This window comes from Squalius cephalus (genome assembly GCF_949319135.1).
Source record: "Squalius cephalus genome assembly, chromosome: 4".
Taxonomy (NCBI): domain Eukaryota; kingdom Metazoa; phylum Chordata; class Actinopteri; order Cypriniformes; family Leuciscidae; genus Squalius; species Squalius cephalus.
Window position 1 is genome coordinate 46,267,066 of NC_137125.1, and position 19,739 is coordinate 46,286,804.

Consider the following 19,739-nt stretch of genomic DNA (forward strand, 5'->3'; position numbering starts at 1 on the left):
GGTTAACGAGAGATTTAAATTCTATGTAAGCCTAATATTTAAGCTTTCAGTGTCATTAAAATGCCTTTGAGTTCCTGCTGGTTGACTGATGACGATCCCACCTGTTTTATCCATCTCAATATCCTGTCAGCCAACTCTCATTAGTGCTGAAAGTGTTAGTGTGTGTCTGGTTTTGATGAAAAGGAAATGTATAGCACATGTCTTTGGGCCATCTTAGTGAGTTGGCGAGAGCCGATGAGTGAATTGTTTTATGTGAATGAATGCTCTTTAATTCCCTTTCAATTGCAAAATATGCGAGGGCTAGGTTCAACAATAATAAACCGACACATTATAAACAGTGCATGCACAAACACACACCTATGTGCGCACACACACACCTTTCCACAGCTATTGAGAAAATAAAGCAGGTCCATCTGTGTAAACACTGATGGTCTCGGGCCGATGTGTGCCGTCTGAACGCGAGTTGTCATTTAAGAGCACAGGAAAGGGTGTTGCCATCTCTGTGTGTGTGCGTGTTTTCACCACAAAAAGACACATACACACTCTTATTCACTGTACGCATGTGTGTGTGTGATGAAAGCAAAACAGAAGAATAGATAAATGCAGGCCTGTTTCCCTCGATTACATCCAGTTCAGTTCAGTTTGTACAGGCTATTCAAAGCACATAATAAATGCTTGTATAGCACTCTGCATCAGCAGATTTTGTGGCAACACATTCGGTTCTCTTATAAAACCAAAGACCTACCTCACCTGCAACTTCCATACGGCAGCCAATCAGATCACTCCCTCGCACATATGTGTGACCCATCTCTGTCAACCCACACAAAGGAACTTTAGTGTTTCAGTGTAATGGCTTTTCTAAGCTAAAGGAAATGTGTATATTCCTAACATAATCATTCCATCTGTGCTATAAAATTAATCTCTTCCTGCACTGGGCGGAATGTTTGAAATTTCCCATGGCCGTTATTGTTTTTAAGGCCCTCGCCTGCTCCGATAGAGCCAAGTACAGCATTCACGTGAGATAGAGGTGGCTGATCTGGCACTCTTTGCAGTTTACTATGTATACAAACCTCAAGTTGTAATAACTGGGTGGTGTACTGTAATTACAGTGTAACTACTGTGTAATTAGACACATATAACCCTGCTGTTTTATCTTCAAAGTCCATAAAGAAGTGGCCAAAGCTGTGACGCAGAGAAGTGAGCGTTCCTTTATAAGAGTGAGAGATATATGATACCCTTTCAGATAAGAGAAGAGTGTTGGAGATTATGATTTAGACACATCTGCAATTATGCGTAATACTAACAACACAGTAGTGACTAATTTCATTCACACATGAGTGAAGTCATGAAAAGATAATTACAGTAAAGAGCTTGTCAATGTCAAAACTAATGCACAGTTTTTAAAAAGCACAGATTGATTCACCCATGTGAATCTGGCAAACATAATGAAATATTGCCAGGATGCATAATTTATCAGTATTTTTTTTTTTTATAGTACAATAAAATATTCAGAACTTTATAACATCAGTGCAAGCTATTTTATTTTCTTTAAAACAGAACAGATGACAATTAAAAAAATAGACATGTTATGCTCCATTCTGAGATGATTATAGTGATTTGTGTTCCCTTTGCATCTGACTTTTTATAATGAATTCAGAATAAATATATTGAATGTATTTATTTAAAAGTAAGAACTTAGACTACAAAATGCATAAATACAGTTTGGTAAATGGCAAAGCAAATTTCAAGATATCAAGATATAATTACACAAACAATTAATACACAAAAGAGACTGACTTAACTTACTGTAGCTAATCATTGTGATTCTACAGCACAATGTTCATACTGTATATCAGTCCTGTTTGCTCTGAAGACATATCATTCGGACGTCATTTAATTATAATAATTAGTAGAGCAACTACTGGGAAATTACTATGAAAGTCCAGCAACTAGTAGCCAGGAATATACAGTTAATTCACACTAAACTTTTTTGTACAGTATAATTGTCATCTGATCACTTCAAACACAACCCCACTAATTCTTTGCAAATGATGTATTTAAATGTATAGTATTGAGACTTGAATGAACAGTAATGAAATGTGCTGCTGAGATGTTTAACCCTCATCTCACATGAAACACAGCAAGAGTTTAGACCGAGCAGCGAGGCAGTTGTACCAGCTGCCGTTCTGGGCTTGTTTTTGCCTCGTCTTGCCAAGCCAAATGTGAGAATGAAGAGCTTTATGTTTGCAGAGAGGGAAATGCACTGATAATACCCTAATCAAGCTTTCAACAACTCTGTATCCAGAACAAACACTTTCACAGCACGCAAACGCCATTATTCTGAACCGGTGAATTTGCGTGTATGTAACACCAAATAAACCCCTCACAGCCAGTGCCAAAAGCTGAGATACTTTCAGAATGCATGTGGTAAACATGTGATTCCTGTACCTCATTGCAATATCAGGTGACTTTATTTAAGGGTGTACGTCTCAGAAGTAGGTCTGGTGAGTTATCTGTAATAATCCAGCTCCCCTTCTGCCCCCCATCTCAGCGAGAACCCAGCCGTGAAATTACCATCAGATCCAACACACACACGTACAGAGGAGGCGAGAGCCGGGTTGATAAATAAACCATTTCTGTTGTATAGAAAGGCCAAGGGTTGCTGGAGCCAAACACAGAATATAAACTCTCAAGAGGAACAAAAGAACGTGTGCACAAGCAAAACTCCATTGCTAACAGCAACCGCGATCAATCAAGCCAAAGCGCACACGCAACACCCGGCCTGAGTAATGCAGGTCATGAGGCGCAAATACACTAAAGGTTCTTCAGTGAACACTTTTCTTATCACAAACCATTTTTCAAGTTCATGTTGCTTTGGAGATTACTAAAAGGTTCTTGACAATGGTTGTCCAAATCAGTGTATTGGTTCTAGCGATAGGCCTAGTTAAAAGTAACAAAATTTAAATCTATTTTGTCTGCAGATTTTGGTAAAAAAAAGAATATGCAAAATTCAGAATATTTTTCCATCAACAGAACTGAATTAATATTTATTTATATAATAGAATATTTATTTATACACTACCATTCAAAAGTATGGGGTTGATAAGACTTTTAAATGTTTTTTAAAAAGGTTACTTTCACAGTAATAAAGAATCTATTTAAAAAAATACTGTAAAAATAGTAACATTACAAAATATTATTACAATTTAAAATATATATTTTTTAACTCTTAACTCTCCGTAATTTATGAGACAACAGTTCCCCGCCATTAACGAAATTTTCCGGCTTCCCTGGTTTCACTGTTATACAGTAGGTGCATTGCTTATGCATGTTGTATTCCTTGGAAAAAAAACATGATTTTCTCAGCTTTTTGTTCAAAATGTTGCTTTTTCTATGAAACTTATCCACATTCAAGTGTTGATAAAAAAGGAATGCATGAAGCTAGAATAAAAGTGTTTTGTTTTTAAAGCAGAGGCTCTGTTCTTTTGATATATTGCATGTTCAGATATTCATACAACAAAATATTCTGGTGGCCATGAAATTTTTGTGAAAATGATTAAAAATGCTGGTGGTGGTTTTAAAAACGCTAGCGGGGAAAGAGTTAATATATAAAAAAAATAAAAATTATTACAATTATTTTCAGTAGTCATTACTCCATTGTTCAGTGTCACATGATCCTTCAGAAATCATTATAATATGCTGATTTCATTGACACTCAAAAAACATTTCTAATTATTATCAATGTTGAAACATTTGTGCTGCTTAATATTTGCTTGGAAATGTACTTTTATTTAGGATTCTTTTATAAATCGAAAGTTCAAAAGAACAGAATTTATTTTAAATAACATATTTCCGTAACATAAATCATCTTCCTGACCCCAAACATTTAAAAGGTAGTGTATTTTTAAATATTTTTTAAAAGTGAGTGACATCCTAAAAATACCCACACATTCATTGGGGTTCGATGTAGTTTTGAGGTAAAAGGAAGTTGTCGCCCCACACTTACCACAAGGTCTTTTCCAGCCCACTTGCATTCATCACGTTTGGAAGGTGTGGCAGGCCAGGCGATCTATAAAACAGTGAAAGAGAGAAGGTGTGAGAATGTGTGCGGAGCGAACACAATGAACTGCAAATGACTGACTAAGGCGCTCGGCATGAAACCTGGCTGTAAAATAATCAACGACTGCTGCCTGCCGTCCTTCTGCCACCTCCATCTGTGACGACGATGAAGACAAGAGGATAAAAACTACCATTCCCCTTATCCTGAGAGCACGAGAGACAATCGCACATTCACACATACATAGGCCTGCACACAAAAAGTTTTTTATCCTGCCTTATCTTCCTCTGAGATCTGCTAAGGTATTCTGCCTGCGAAAGTAATTTGGTAAATTAAGATAATTTGCCAAGTTCTTATCTTTAAACGATGGCATTGCTGAAGTATGCATGTTTGTGTGAGTGTTCAATAAAAGCCAGCTTTAACCCTTACGAGGACTGAATAAAAAGCAAATGGTCTGCAGCCTTCAGGACAAAGACAGAATAAAGAAAGAAAGAGGAAATCAAAGTAATGGAATCCAGAGATAGGAACAAAGAGCGATTGAGACAGAGAGAAAGAGAAGCATTACGCTGCAGATATGATCTGGGAATGAAAAACAGAGGGAGGCAGGCTGAGATCAAATGGGCAGATGGAAAAGAAGGAGGAAGTCAACTCAGATCTGGGTTGTGCAGTTAATAGGAGCGAGATGGACGACTCTGGTGACCCTGGGTTTCAATGACACACTCCATAAAATCCCTCACCAATCTTTCTTGCTAAATGTAGACAGAGGGAAACAGCATGAATTATGATTCCCAACCTGAGCTTGACATTAACTTTTTTTGCTCACTGGTGGTTTTCCAAAGTTACTAGCCACTCAGTATTTTCACTGGCCACAATTTTGACATCGATACCATAAGGAAAACTGCCATATAGATATTTTTAATATTATCTCATATTAGGCTGCTGTCACAAGACCTAAAGCATGGATCAATTGCGTTACACATGCATTTTCTTTCTCAACTGTTTATGTTCACTTAAAATAAAACTGACTGTGTTTATGTGAACAGGCATTTTGTGTGTGTTGCAATTTTTGTGCGTTTGACTGTTTAAGCGCAATAAGCAGCAAAAAGAACTCAATTTAGTACTGAGAGGCGGCTTTATGTGCACGCACTTTAGGTGTGAACACAAAATCGGCAGGAATGAGTAAAATTATGCGCAATACACGCAATGCCATGCTGAAACTCAAGCTCTGTAACATCAACAATATTCATCCCGAGCAAATGAATAGAGTGAGTGAAAAGAGGCGGGTTTGTGTGTCAACTCGCTGTCGGAGAGATGAGAGAGCGAGAAAGCGCAGCTGGTATTGTGTATCTATTCTGCGGAAAATGAGTATTGTAAGTGTTTCAGATATTTCAGTATCGATATGTTTTTAAAAAAATCTACATTTTTGATAACACTACATTTCACTTTATTATTTGGACTGCCTTTTTAAAAGACTACAATTGAAAAAAATATTTATATAAAATTCAACCCGCTAAAGTGGCTAGTAGGAGTGACTAAATGCTGAAATACACCTGCATTTGGCGGTTTGGCGAGTGTTAATGTCAAGCCCTGTTCCCAACCTATTTTACTGTTAAAATGTGATTTCCAAGTGAAGTAGGGTATTCAACTAGAACAAATGTAGGGCAGAATGTGTTTGGATCATGAAAAATGGGCTTTCCAAATCAAGCTGAATACAAGTTTGCTTTAAAAAACTGGCTGAATTTAAAAGACAGCTGAAATTTAGATGATTAATACTATTTAACATTATTCTAAGTGACATCAGGAAAAGAAAATTGGTTTGATGGAGATTTAAATTGATACATTTGATTATGAAGACAAACTGTTTTAGTTGAAATATCATGCACAGATGAACCGTTCACAATAAGTCTGGGAACATAACATTCATTCATATGGACTTTAAGGTGACCTAGAGTTGTGTGTCACCTGTTTGACATCTCTGTTGATGTTGACCAGGTCAAAAGAGAAGACATGATCCTCCGCTCCGACCAGTAATCTCCCTCTTTCCTCATCCATCAAGAACGTGTCGTAACCTGAACTGTTTGCCAATCCAGTGAAAGTCACTAGATTACTGGATTCCAGCATTTCTGAAAGAAAGAACAAGAAAAAGAAGGGAAACATAAGTCTAGAACGAAAAATAGGCTACATTCATATTTCCTTCATTAATGAGTCATTTTAGTCGAAAGTTCACAAAATGTACACCTGCATTAAAAGTTATTTGTGGCACTTTCAGCATCTTTGAGAAACAACAGTAGTCATGTGTTTAGTTACACTTTCTTTAAGATCACCTCAATGGTTAGTGGACCACATCTGTATCTTTTCAACCATAGCATGAAAATTGCTGAAGAAAACACAATCACAAGGATCTAATCTGAACCACGTAATCATTTATATGAGGTTAAGACATGGCTGGATAACCCACACTTTTGTGTGTGCACTGGGTTTAAGGTGGTAACAGGACAGCTCTTAAACATATTGGTATATACAATATATTTTATAGTTCTAGCATTTGGCACTTTATCTACATCTGTAGTCTATATTAAGACAGAGGGCCTGATTACATTTGTGTGTATAAAAACTGTGCAACATCATTGTACAAGAATCCGATTGACTAACGTAGTTTGCCGAGAACTACGTCTTTCAGCACCAGCACTAAAAGTCTCCTTTAAATATACAGTAGGTGTGTCTGACTTATTTGCGCAATTATTCAGAGTAAATCCACAATACACTCACAAACGACCACACACAGTTTGTTAGATTGCGCAAGCAAATTAGTACCGCTTTATTTGGAATCTTAATAACTCGGGTCAGAGGAATAACTAATCAAGTAAAAATGCTTTTGTTTTGGCTGTTCTCTTGATAGACACAGCCAAATAAACTATCTGTTCAACAGCACTAGACCAGACACTGTGAAAATATAATGACCTGAGACACAAAATCTGCCAAAATTGTCACTCTCCCAGTGAGCAATGAAACAAGGTCGGATAAAAGTAAGGGAAGGCAGAACGGGGGGGGGGGGGGGGGGATCCAAGTGAAGAGGAGATGAAGTGAGAATGATAAGGAAGAGGTGAAAGAGAGAAATGAGTTTGGAAAAGAGCTTGCAGGAGCCAGTGGCCAGAACATCTGCTCATGGGAGAGGGTGAGGTCAACATCTCTGCAACGTTTCTGCAACAAGCACACGAATCATAATCAACAGTGACATGCAAAGACTGCAACCCCTCTCCAGAGCCCAGATCAATCCGCTCCTATAGTAGCCATCTGCGTTTCTCCCCGCTAAGATTCTGGACATCTGTGTGGTTGTGGGAGAGGAAGAGAGCGAGCGAGGAAAAGCGTTAAGGAGAAACAGACCATCCATCCTTTGCCTGTGTCAATAACACTGCATATCAAATCTAGAGCAGCATTCCCACAGGACCGAACGCAGAACGGGCACAGTTCAGTCCGTCCGTTCCTGCTGAATTCAGTCTCTGCTTCTAACACGAGAGTTTCATTAACCAATCACAAGTAATATCCAGATATATATAGAGATGCCAGGCCTGTCTGACAAACTCCGGCTGAGTCAGAATATTGAGTATGTTCTCTTTCATGTAAGGATAAGATGTTCCAGACATGTATGAATTTCTTTCTTCGATTGATCACAAAAGAAGATATGTTGAAGAATGTTTTTAACCAGACAGTTGACAGTAGCCATTGACTTCCATAGTATTTTATTTCCTACTAAAGTCAATGGCTACCGTCAATTGTTTGATTACCAATATTCTTTAAAATAACTTCTTTTGTGTTCAGCAGAAGAAAGAAACTCGTACGGGTCTGGAACAGCTTGAGGGTGAGTAAATAATGACTATTTTTTTATTTTTGGGTGAACTATTCCTTTAAGCAATATCACACAAGCAAAAAAAGAGCTGCTGTACTAAATATCAGCATGGATTATTGCTTTTATTCAGACAAATTGCATATGGTTTAACATATATAACACCATTCAAAAGTTTGGGATCAGTAATTTTTAATACTTCAGCAAATATGTATTAAACTGATCAAAAGATGAAAACATGTATCACTATTTCCACATAAATATTAAGTAGCACTAAATGTTTTCAACATTGATCATAATAAGGAATGTTTCTTAAGCACCAAATTAGCATATTATAATGATTTCAGAAGTATCATGTATCACTGAAGACTGGGATAATGACGCTGGAAAATCAGCTTTGCCATCACAGGAATGAATGACATTTTTTAAATGGCCTATATTAAAATAGAAAACAGCTATTTTTTTTTTTATCTATATTTTTTATCAAATAAATGCAGCCTTGGTAAGCATAAATTTACCAACCCCAAACTTCTGAAAGGTAGTGTACTTGCCAAACAAATAAATAAATAAATGGAGATGAAGACTGAGCGAGTGATACAAGAGATATGAAACTATAGCACAGCTATGTAAGAAATTAATTCTCTTGGTCAACAATCTGTACTAAAGGTGGCAAAACTGTATACAAAAAAAATTTAAAAGCAGAATGCTGCAACTGACCAATCAGAATCAAGTATCCCAGAGAGCTGTTTAATAATTAATACCAAGCATTCTTCATAGGTCAGTAAAATACCAAACACTGCCTATTCAGAAAACCCTCTACACTGGTGCATTAAAGAAAGTCGTGATGTAAAAAAACCAAGAAAATCAATATCAATATCAATAACATGACTAGGGTGAATTTTCATTTCATGTTGACTTTAAACTGATCTTTAGAGCCAATTAATGTATCAGCAATAACTTTTTAACCTCCAAAGGTTCAGAACGCTTTCTCCTATCACAGCAAAATGCAAAGACAACTTTAAATAATAATTTTAAATCAGACTGTCATTATTCTATGTCAGTCTTTTTTTAACTAACATCAAATGGGAGAGTGTTTGAGAAAGCAGTTTGAAAACTAATTCTTTAATTCCACCTGTTGACTCTAGTGGTTAAAACATTCAATAAGAAATATTGACAGTCAAAAGTATAGTGCATATTCAGGAAATAACTGAAAGCCACACTGATTTCATCTTGCCAGACTTCAGGGGAGGCCTGAGAGAACATAAGAGGACATCCTGGAAAGAGACTTCATCTCATCTTTCTTCTCTCTCCCCTGGCTCATTATATTAACTCATCTAGTCTTTGCATCTCTACATCTGCCAAATATTCTTATTCTTAGCCTCCTTTTCCCCTGCCACTCTCTCTATTACTCCCGTTAGGTGAAGTTCTCCAAAGCCTCACTCTCCTGCCATTCTGGCTCAAGATCTGACGGCCACGTCTGGCAGTTTCACGATTCCCCAGCTCAGAGTGAGCGACTGGTGCATGAACTCTGAAGACAAGGCATTTTTTCCCCTAAAATGCTGCCTTGGCAAGACCATCACAAAAGGTAGTCATCTGATGATCCGTGAACACACAGACACACACACACACTTTATCTGGGGATACATCAACCTGGATAAGAGCTTAAAGTAAATGAAGGGTGAGTTTTAAAGGAGAAAGAAGCTTAACAAAAGTTTCTCCCTCTTTCTCAGTCTCTCTCCGTCCTGCAGACTGAGAAGTGGCCTGTCAACACTTTATATATCATAGCAAAGTCTGTCATACAATTTATTTATACACTGCAACATTTGTTTGTTTCCAACAGATTTATGATGTAACACATAAAACTCAAAATAAGATGAAAACCAAAGAGCATTACAAAGCAAAACTAACAACTTTGAATTAAAAAACGTAGAAACTGTACATCTTGGAGCCGTGGCAAGTAATCAAACATGTTGAGCTGCGATGCAAGTTTAAGTTTGGCTATATTTGGGAATAATATACGGTATTATTCTAAGTAAATGTGTTTGTGTGTGTGAGCAATGCATATATATATATTTATATGTGCATTTTTATGTTTTTATTTTACTCTTATCAATGACATTTTCGAAAATAAGGCATTTCAATAACTGACTAACAACCTTTTCATTGTAATTAAAGTGAAATTACTGAACCTAAACACAGGAGCCTGAAACCTGAAAAATGTTAGACAGACTTAAATGTTTTTTGCAATATATAAACTCATTGTCCTCACTAATCAATTAGTTGCCCGAGACACATCCCTAAAATAAGAGTTGCTTAAAGGACAAAAAATGTAAAAGAGAAGCATGTCCAACATAACGCATATGACTTAAGAGAAAACCAACCTGTGTTGGTGAGTGGAAAACGAGTGGAGAACTAATAATACACAAAGTCTAAAGGCTATAAACCAGTTTTGGACTTTGGTGAGGGTGTATAGTTATGCATCTCTGCATCTGTGAGTGTAGGTGTGTGTATTGGAGGGATGGGAAAATGTGTGTGTGTGTGCATGCTGCTGCCACTGTGCTTTAGCTCTGCCTCTGGCTACCAGCCGCCCCAGGAGAGCGAGGGAAGTGAGGAAAGAAGGAATAAAAAGTGAAAGAGTGCTGCAGATGGTTTTGGGCGCTACCTGTTTATTCAAGCCAGAACAATGGCGTGCTTCAAAACACACGTCGTCGATCTTGACACAGTTTTGGCAATAGTTCTCCCTCTCTATGTTCTCTCAATGGGCTAAGTGTGTGGTTCGGTCTTGTCGGTTTTTTGCTTGAGAGAACCTAGATTTTAGAAACAGCGATTCGCTGAACACGCTGTTTCGCATATTGCTTTAAGCTCTGGGATATGAATACGCCTGTAGTTTCGCTTCATTTTAACTTGCTCTCGCATGCAACCGGTCGCAGGTTTTGGTAAGTTTCCCCGGTAACCGTGCTGGATCTTGGCCTATGAGAGCTCAGCCTGCTCGATTGACAGCTAGTGAAGGGCTGCCGAGAGGGGACCGACACCAGCGGGCCAACATTTGATTCCTGTGACACCAACAGGAAACATAATCACTGTGTCAAATCTCTTTATGCATATTAGTTTTAATAAAAGACGCCTCTGTACGAACTGATGCTTTATGTCACGGCCAACTGCCTCAAATTTCCATTAACAAAGCCAAGCGGTGAGGAAAAGACGGATGTCTGCTTTTTTGCAAGACACATGTGGCAATTATGAAGATGAATTTGTTTAGCTTAAAAGGAATAATTCACCCAAAAATGAAAATGGTGTTTACTCAACCTCATGTCTTTCTAAAACCATTTTCCTGGCGACTCTTTTCTTTGTGAATGAGGGCGAATGAGACAAAAAGCAGGCGATTCCTGCATGAAATTCTGAAGGCATAAGATACCTTTGCATGAGGAATAGCCCGTCGTTTTCACTAAAAAAATCTTCACTCTCTCCTTAGCGTGTTCATGAGAGTTTCCAATTCATGCATTTTACATTAATTTATCAGATTCACAAAATCGGTCTCACTGATTCATTCACTCCCTGATTTAATGATCCAGTCACAGTGTTTAACAGCCCACTGGAGGGGAAAATTGGGAAGACTTATATTTCGGTTTGTTCGTTACACAAAGTTTTTTGTGCGGCTTCATATAGTTCATATAGACTTGGAATAAAGCGTAAGTATCATATGGAAAACTTTTAGAACACTTTTATAGTGCTTTTGTGGTATTTTTGAAGATTGAAAGCTTTTATTTTAATTGAATGTAAAAAAAAAAAAAAAAAAAACTATTCTATTCAAAAAAAAATTTTTTATCTTCCACAAAAGAAAAAAAAAATCATACAGGACTGTAACAACATTAAGCTGAGATAATAATGACTAATGATGTTGATTTTTCTGTGAACTATCCCTTTAAAACTATCCATATATTGTGGGTATAATTTATAAAAATAAGCTCTTCCAAAATACAAGAGGTCTAATTAAACTGAATGAATTTTGAGCTTAAAAACATAAGCATATAGCGCTAAAAATGTAAATGTCACATTGGCAGTGGTGTTACATTAATGCATGTTCATGCTTTCTTAGTTGTTGAAATCTAAAGCTGAAAGTCTGTTTGTGCACGCTTCAAAAAAATCCAACATCCTTGCTGATCTCCTCCATTGTAGACCGCAGGAGATTCCTGTGTTGCCCTGTTCCACAGAGCGAGGGGAGAGTATGTGGAACCGTTTAATTACCCCTGAATCTGCTCACGACATGACGGGTGAACCGCAGAGTCTGTTTAAAACTGGCCTCCGGCCACAGACCGTGCAGAGAAAGCACAATCCACTCTCCACAGCTCCAGATGACATACAAAACACAGCGCATGTACACAGAGCGAGAGTGACAGCCAAAGATAATGTGACATTCAAATAAATAGCCGAGAGAGGAGTTTGACAAGAGGGAAAGCACAAGGTAAAGTGCTGAAAGATAACTCTTATACGGATCTTTTATTTACTTCTAGTCTTCTTGGAGGTGATGTAAAATTCTTACTCGATTTGTAGGATCATTCTAAAACTTGACAGAAATGGACAGAAATATCCCAGGCAGGGCTTACGCAACTAAAATTGACACATAGGTGACAGAAATGTGTGAAAATACTTTAAAATGTAGTTGCCATTGGTGACAGTCAAGCTTCGTGTTTTGTGTAAATGTGTCAGTGTTTCCTGCATGCTCACAACAACAAAAAACATAGCGTGAGCCGTGATGTCCGATTTGCGAACAAGTGACTCTTATGAACTGGTTCTTTTTAATAAGTCAATCAAAAAATTATTCATGTACTGTAAGTAACAGCTTCAAACTCGCTCATAAGTTAGTTTGAATCAGACTCACTCAGTCAGAGATGTTACTTAGTTTACAACTTACTCCATTACTGAACTGCGAAAGTATCTTTTCCCTAATATACTAAACTTTAGGTTTGTGAGAACTATTTATGACTGGTTGTTATTGTGACATGTAAATATGTGGCACAAATTAGTCTGACAGCATAAAATTGGAAATTGGAATACTATTTTCAACAAAAAAAAAAGTTTAAATGAGTATTAAAATAAAAAAAATATTTTAAAGCTAAAGTTAAACTACAATACTTCTGAACTATCATGAAACTCTAACTCGCATGCCAATGGGTCCTTAACGCAAGCTGATGATATTTACAGCGTTAACTACTTGACACAACCTGATTGGTTCATGTCGCATCTGCAGCCAATGAGCTTGCTGCTCAACATTTAAATGGCTGGTTACCATTCACTACTGCAGTTTGCAGGGCGCTTTCAGAGTTCGACTAAATCCTCCAACTTCCCCAGCTCCGCCTGTACAGATTTGCTATGGGTAATTGATATATGCTATTTGTGCAGCAGTAATATGTCTTACATACTCACAGCAGCGTATCGGCATATGTATTGGCAGTGGCAAGTTCCTGTACAGCAGCAATAATCAACAACAGCAGCAGCGTAGCAGATCTATTCCACCAAATACATTAACATTGTCATATCCATTACCATGCAAAAAATATTCAGAGAGTTGTCATGATTGAAATATATTTTTATTGTATATAGTCTGGAGCATTGACAAGCAAACATGCACACACACGCGAAATTTGACTCGTCTGGAAATGCTTGTCTAAGGACACCATTGAAATTCAATAACAGGTGCACCACTTCCCAACACACTACACTCAGTATAGTTAGTAATCTAATACACAACATATCACACACACTGCATCTGAATATTCAAACACACTCCTTAATACATCTGTGTTATGAAGAGGAAGCTAAATGTGCAAATCCTTCAGCCAAGTGGGTGCTGAGAGTCATTAAAGGAGTCTAACATCTAATAGGGCCAACAGAAGACTAAACACAACAGGATGTGATGCGTAAAAAGGTCAATAAGGACGAAGCCGTTCTACTGCCACAGAGTAAATAATTCATTCAGTAGAAAGACTTCAGGTGACCTTCAAGTTCCTTACAGCAGTCTGGACAGAAAGAGCCAAATAAAGCAAAGGAATGAATAAGAGGAAGGACATGAACAATAAAGAAAAACACACAGAATCAGATAGACAGCAGCTTTTCCAGCTACAATCTACTTTTTCCAACAAGCAGTGGAGCACAACAAAATTGATATAGCGCTGTTATAGATAAATTAGAAAAGAATAAAAAGTTAAATGCAGCTGTTCATTACGGAGCTCCACACATGACGTGGAAGAAAAAATAAATATTGTTCATTTGTTCCCTAATTTTAATGAACATTGAAATTAAATTGTTATCACATGGTTACTAATTCATTCTCTCATTTTCATTTAGTTATCATACCCACTAAGTGTAATTACATTTAATGAAACTAAAACAAGGCAACAAATTAGAACAATGTGACCACTATTTAACTAAAATGAGGGAAATAATATATTGTGGGAACTAATTCTTAATTCATTGCCATGATATCTTGTTTCCCCCTACATGTCAGTTGCTGTTAATAAATAATGATTTTCATGGTTTATTTTTGAATGGTATTTAGTGTAAATGAAACTATTTATATACAGTTCATAATATAGTATAATAATATAATATAATATAATATAATATAATATAATATAATAAAAAATATCGTTTAACTGTAACTTATAGCTTGTAGCTTGACAAACTACAGTTTAAAAGTAGCTTCATCATGTGAAAATGAGAGAGAGATCTGCTTCTGGTGAAGAGGGTTAAAAGAGACAGCCAAGAGACGGATGCAGATGAGGCCGTGAGAGAAAGAGAAACCAGCATCATTCCCAGCCTCTCCATATAATCATTCCCATCCAGCCCAAAATCCTGGCTCGACGCCAGCTTGCACTTCACCCGGCAGCCAGCGAACAGCCCGCTATTATAGGATGCCTCCAGTCTGCGTCCAGTGCGGTCGGGCGCGGAGTGTCTATTTCAGAAGATTTAGGCTGAATTCCGACGACTCGCAGTCTCTCGTCGTCCCAGTGTCGCCCATCCCAATCAATCCCAGGAGGCCATGGGGCATGGTAATGAAATGGGAAGCCTGGTAATTACGCGGTAGTGAGTAATTATCAGGTTGTTTCACAAGCACTTTAAAGTCCCGATGCACCATTTTATCAGTGTGTGACGGCGGGATGGCCTTTTTCATGAAGGGACCCCCTATCAGAGGCAAGAGTCCACACGTTGCCACCTGCAGGGGGCAGTGTCTTCATATGCACCGACCACCTCCACCCTAATCTGGCATCTCAGATGGTATTTATGCAGGGTTATGGGCACACATGGGCCCTGTAACCCACTGCTAATCCTATAGTGTGAATTCACAACCTCGTAACCACAAGTTTGAGATCCGAAAGGCAACCCGACAGCATCTGACAAGCATGTGAAGGCCTATCCCACAAGCCTCCTCAAGCACTGACAGATGAACAGGGCCGCTGATAGCCCTGACAAGAGCAATTTTCACCAACGGTAGTTTAAAACATACGAGGGGAATAGAGAGAAGGCATAGCGCTGGTATAATTACAGGGAGGGGAAACGAAGAGGAAAATCTATCACTCGGCCATCATTTAACAACTAAGATGGATCTCTCCGTCTGTGATCGTCAGACTGGCCTCCCCGGAGGCGGCATGACTGTAAGCGGCCCTGAATTGCAAACTCTATGTGCAACTCATGATAAATCTGTGTGTGAGAAAGCGATGTCGTCCCCCCTTCTCGGCGCTCGTTCAAGTGTGCGTCTCTGGAGAGCATGTCTCCGCGTTTATTTGGCTTAATTACTATGCTGCATTCACAGGGGGAGTGAGAATGAATGACACTTCACTTAACGACTATCCTCTCCTGGCCAACTACTGTCTGCCCACCGCCTTCATTAAAACAGCCGCTCTCTTCCCTTCCCGCTCCCTCTTTGCCACTCTTCCTCCATCCTTTCCTCTCTTCGTCTCTCTCGTTTTAACACTCAGACACTGTGTGGGTGTGAACAGCGATCTGTCATACTGCAGAGCATCAAAAGAGCCATCAAGCACCTGTGGACTATGTCTCTCTGTTACACACATACACACAGACACATATACATACACACACAGCTCTATCACCATGGCCAGGTGTCCAATTATCTAAGCCTGCCTCCATTCTCACACATCTTTCTGGCCAGAAACACATCAGACACATTTTCTTTCTAACACACACACACACACACACACACACACACACACACACACACACACACAAACACACACAACTTCTAAAGCATTTATTAATCTTTGTTAAATGTTAATTTCAACATTTTCTAATAGATTATTAAAATCAAAAGTTGTATTTGTTAACATTAGTTAATGCACAGTGATGTAACATGAACATAAAATGAACATAAAATGAACATCTATATTTGTATTACATAACGTTAACAAAAATGAACAAATGTATTACCCATGGTTAGTATTTTATATAATTGTATACAATTATTCTAAAGTGTTACCCTTTTATTTTTACTCAAGATTTACTCAAAAACCAAAAACAGAAATTCTTAACACACCAGAATGAAATACCTAGCATGGTCTCCTAACCAGGCATAAAGCGATAAAATACTGTAACAATCGATAAAAGTTATCGTTTTGTCCGTAGCTAACGACAAGCGACAGGACATTTTGTCAAATGCTTAGTCACGGATTTCTGTAGCGTCGCACTGGGTAGCTGCCCTGTCCATATAGAAATATCTATGGTTCAAAATCCTGTTCCACAAGTGTTCATTAAACATCAATTATCATCTATTGTCACACAGAATTTTCGCAATCATTGGAAATGTCTGGTTAGGATGCAACATAACAGGATTCAGGGGGAAAAAATATCCGATGGGCCGGGACCATTTTGACATTCCGAATTTATTTTGTGTATGCTATTGTCTTTGCTGTGCAGCCTCTGGTTTTTTTGAATGCATATGTCAATCAAACTAAATCCAAATCCATTACGACATACGAAAAACACTAACATGAATCAGAGAAAACATAGCCATAAAGTGCACAGGTGGCATAAGTTTGGAAAGCATTGTGGTGACGCAATGTGAGACTGTTTTCCCACAATGCTTTGGACCATCCAAGCACAACAGTATTAACTCAGAGAAGCATGTGATTGATCGCAGGTGGACTTGCATCTTTTTTACATTAAAGTCTCCTTTCCTCTTAAAGTTAAACAGCAGACGCTGATGGTCAGAGCAACAATTGGTTTCTTAAGCCCTCTCTCTCTCTCTCTCTCTCTCTCTCTCCATTCTGCATGCTCTCTCTTTTTAAACAACACATTCTCAGACAAAAATAAATCGTCTTTTTCATTCTCCGTCTCTATAAAAAAAATGAGAGGGCATTAAACGGACACTGGTGGGGTAAACCCATGCCACACACAGACCTTACAATCGACACACCAGAAGCACAGATTCACTGACAGAACAGAAGGCTATATTTACCAAATGAGGGAGAGAGAGAGATCACCGCCACACATTGATGCGTATACTTTTGGTCATGTTCCTGAACAAAGAACCACAGCAGACCCGCTAAGCTTACATTAAAAAGGGAAACAGCCCAAAATATGCCAAAAATGTTGCCTCTTATTTCCGTGAGAGATGAAAGCTCTGGGTTACAAAGAGGCTGCTATAGTCTGGATCTCTCCGCTGTCTCCTATAAAATAGCACAGCCCGGAGAATAACATGTTTGCTGTTACCACCATTCACGCATAGCGGCCAGCATCACCAGAGCCTTCCAATGCAACACAGAGTACATGCTTCAAAATATACAATGTGTGCGAGTATGAGTATGCATGCTTGCTGGAGTGTGTCCACATGCCAATATAAGATTGAAGATCAGGACAAAGCTAGTAAACACATTTGTGGCATATGCTTATTAACCCCAAATAATGTTCCACTTGTTTCTCCTTGTCTTTTAAAAAGCCAAACATCTAGATAAATAAGCAACTTACAATAGAAACGTGGCCAATCCATAAGCAATAAAAAAAACTGTTTTTATATAATAGCCACTAAACATAAACAATGCATGTTAACACGATTTCAGTGAGAAAAAAAACACTTAGTAGTTTTTTCTGTGCATTGCATCTAATTTTACAACTTTGTTGCCATGACGATAGAATGCAATAAATCCTAACATGACAGTGAAAATGACTTTAACAGCTTTACAGTTCAAATTAATTTTGAATTAATGTTAGTGCTTTTACAAAATTAGAAGCGTTACATTATTGCTTTAAAATACTCCAAAAATTGGCCTCATTCACTTACATTGTAAGTGCTTCACTGTAACCTTGGTTTATTCTTTTTTTTCCTTTAAAGAAAACAAGGAGTAGGTCAAAATAATGTTTTAGTGCTAATCTACATACTGTCGACTGAGTTTAACTTGTACTGAACCCACAATATTTCTTTAAAGGATTGCTGTAAAATCAATTTAGAGGCAAGATAAATTAGATTTCTGGCCGCAACTGCAGAGTCATTACCCACGATACCTCATTCAGAGTTCATAAGCCATAAGACAGGGAACCAGTGCAGAGTTTAGAGCTATAGGACAGTGCACTGGAAAAAATTATGTAGAAGAGCCAATACATGCAGAAACACCACATGGAAACAATCTGTCAGTGCAAAATTTGAATAAATCAAATGCAAGAAAGTGAAAGAGAGAGAAACTAGAAAAAGGAATTAGACAACAGTGACAGAAAAGAAAGTCAAATAAATATATATAATGACACATATAATGACAAAAAGAGTCAAGTTTGAGAGCACACATAGGTATAAGATGGGTAGTAAGAATAAGAAAGGTGAAAAAGCTTGTGTGCATTACGAAATGGTGATGGGTCTGGTTGCAAAACTTACCCTTGTAAGAGAGCTTGAGTCTGGGCACATTCTCTTTGGTGTGCTGGGGTGCAACTCTTCCAGGTAAAGCCACCCCACACAACAGCAGAAAAATCCCAACTAGGTAATCCATGGTGCTGGAGCGCTGGCCTCCAGCCCAGGGGGGCTTGCAGCCCACAGTGCCCAGAGCAAAGGGCTTCCCTCTGGGATAGCCGAGATCTTCCGAGTCCCTCCTTACTTCAAAAGATCCAGCGCCTGGAGCTTCTCCCCAAGGAGGCAATCCGAAATCAGATCCCAAGCGAGACAGGAGTCGGGGGTTCACATGGCTCCATGTGGGGGGCGTTTCACCGGTCGTGGGGGTAAAGGTGTACTCCTCTGGGATGCGCTCTCGGACACTGGTGGGGAGGACGGCAGAGTGGGATTCTGTGTTTGTGGGAGAGGTAGAGTTTCAGAAGGGGATCCGGCAGACCCTCTCTCCGCTCCGGCTTCGCGCGCACACACTTCTCACACACACTCTCACAGACTGCTTCTGCTTGTGTCCACTGCTCAGCCTGAATGAGAAGGAGAGGGAGAGAGAGAAGCACACCATCCACCGGAGCGCAGGAGGGGAGGAGAGGAGAGGAGAGGGAGGGGGAGCAGCTGAAGGGGGAGGAGGGGGTTGAACGAGGGAGCGGAGCTGAAAGGAGAGGTATGCGAAAGACTCTTCTGCAAAGGTTTGCTTGCTCTGTCTGTGTCCTTCTTTTCTGCACTGCTTATACACGGCACCTTCAATGCATTGTCTTCCCAGCTGCTCTCTCCTTTTTGGCTTTCTGACAGACATTCATATTTCATCACATTCCTAGCCTCTAAAATATTTCTGTCTGTCCAGTGTGTTTGCCTACATTGAAGTATTTTTGAGAAATAATAAAATAATGCAAAATAAAAATGAAGATAAGATAGCTATACCTAGATTCACAATTGAAGGGTTTTGTAAAATAGTATAT

General features: G+C 38.6%; 1 protein-coding gene across 3 annotated transcripts in view; it reads right to left on the reverse strand.

The window, feature by feature from the left end:
- sema3aa (sema domain, immunoglobulin domain (Ig), short basic domain, secreted, (semaphorin) 3Aa) overlaps positions 1-19,739 on the reverse strand; it is a 102,132-nt gene that overhangs the window by 14,694 nt on the left and 67,699 nt on the right. The window contains exons 1-3 of one of the 3 annotated variants that reach the window (XM_079869417.1): positions 18,778-19,308; positions 6,020-6,180; positions 4,007-4,069 (exon numbers count right to left, since the gene is read on the reverse strand). In XM_079869417.1, the coding sequence (XP_079725543.1) occupies positions 4,007-4,069; positions 6,020-6,180; positions 18,778-18,889 (336 nt within the window). In that variant the 5' untranslated portion in view covers positions 18,890-19,308. Of the gene's footprint in view, positions 1-745; positions 811-4,006; positions 4,070-6,019; positions 6,181-18,777; positions 19,309-19,739 lie in introns of those variants that run through there. The other 2 variants (XM_079869419.1, XM_079869418.1) reach the window with 2 other exon arrangements.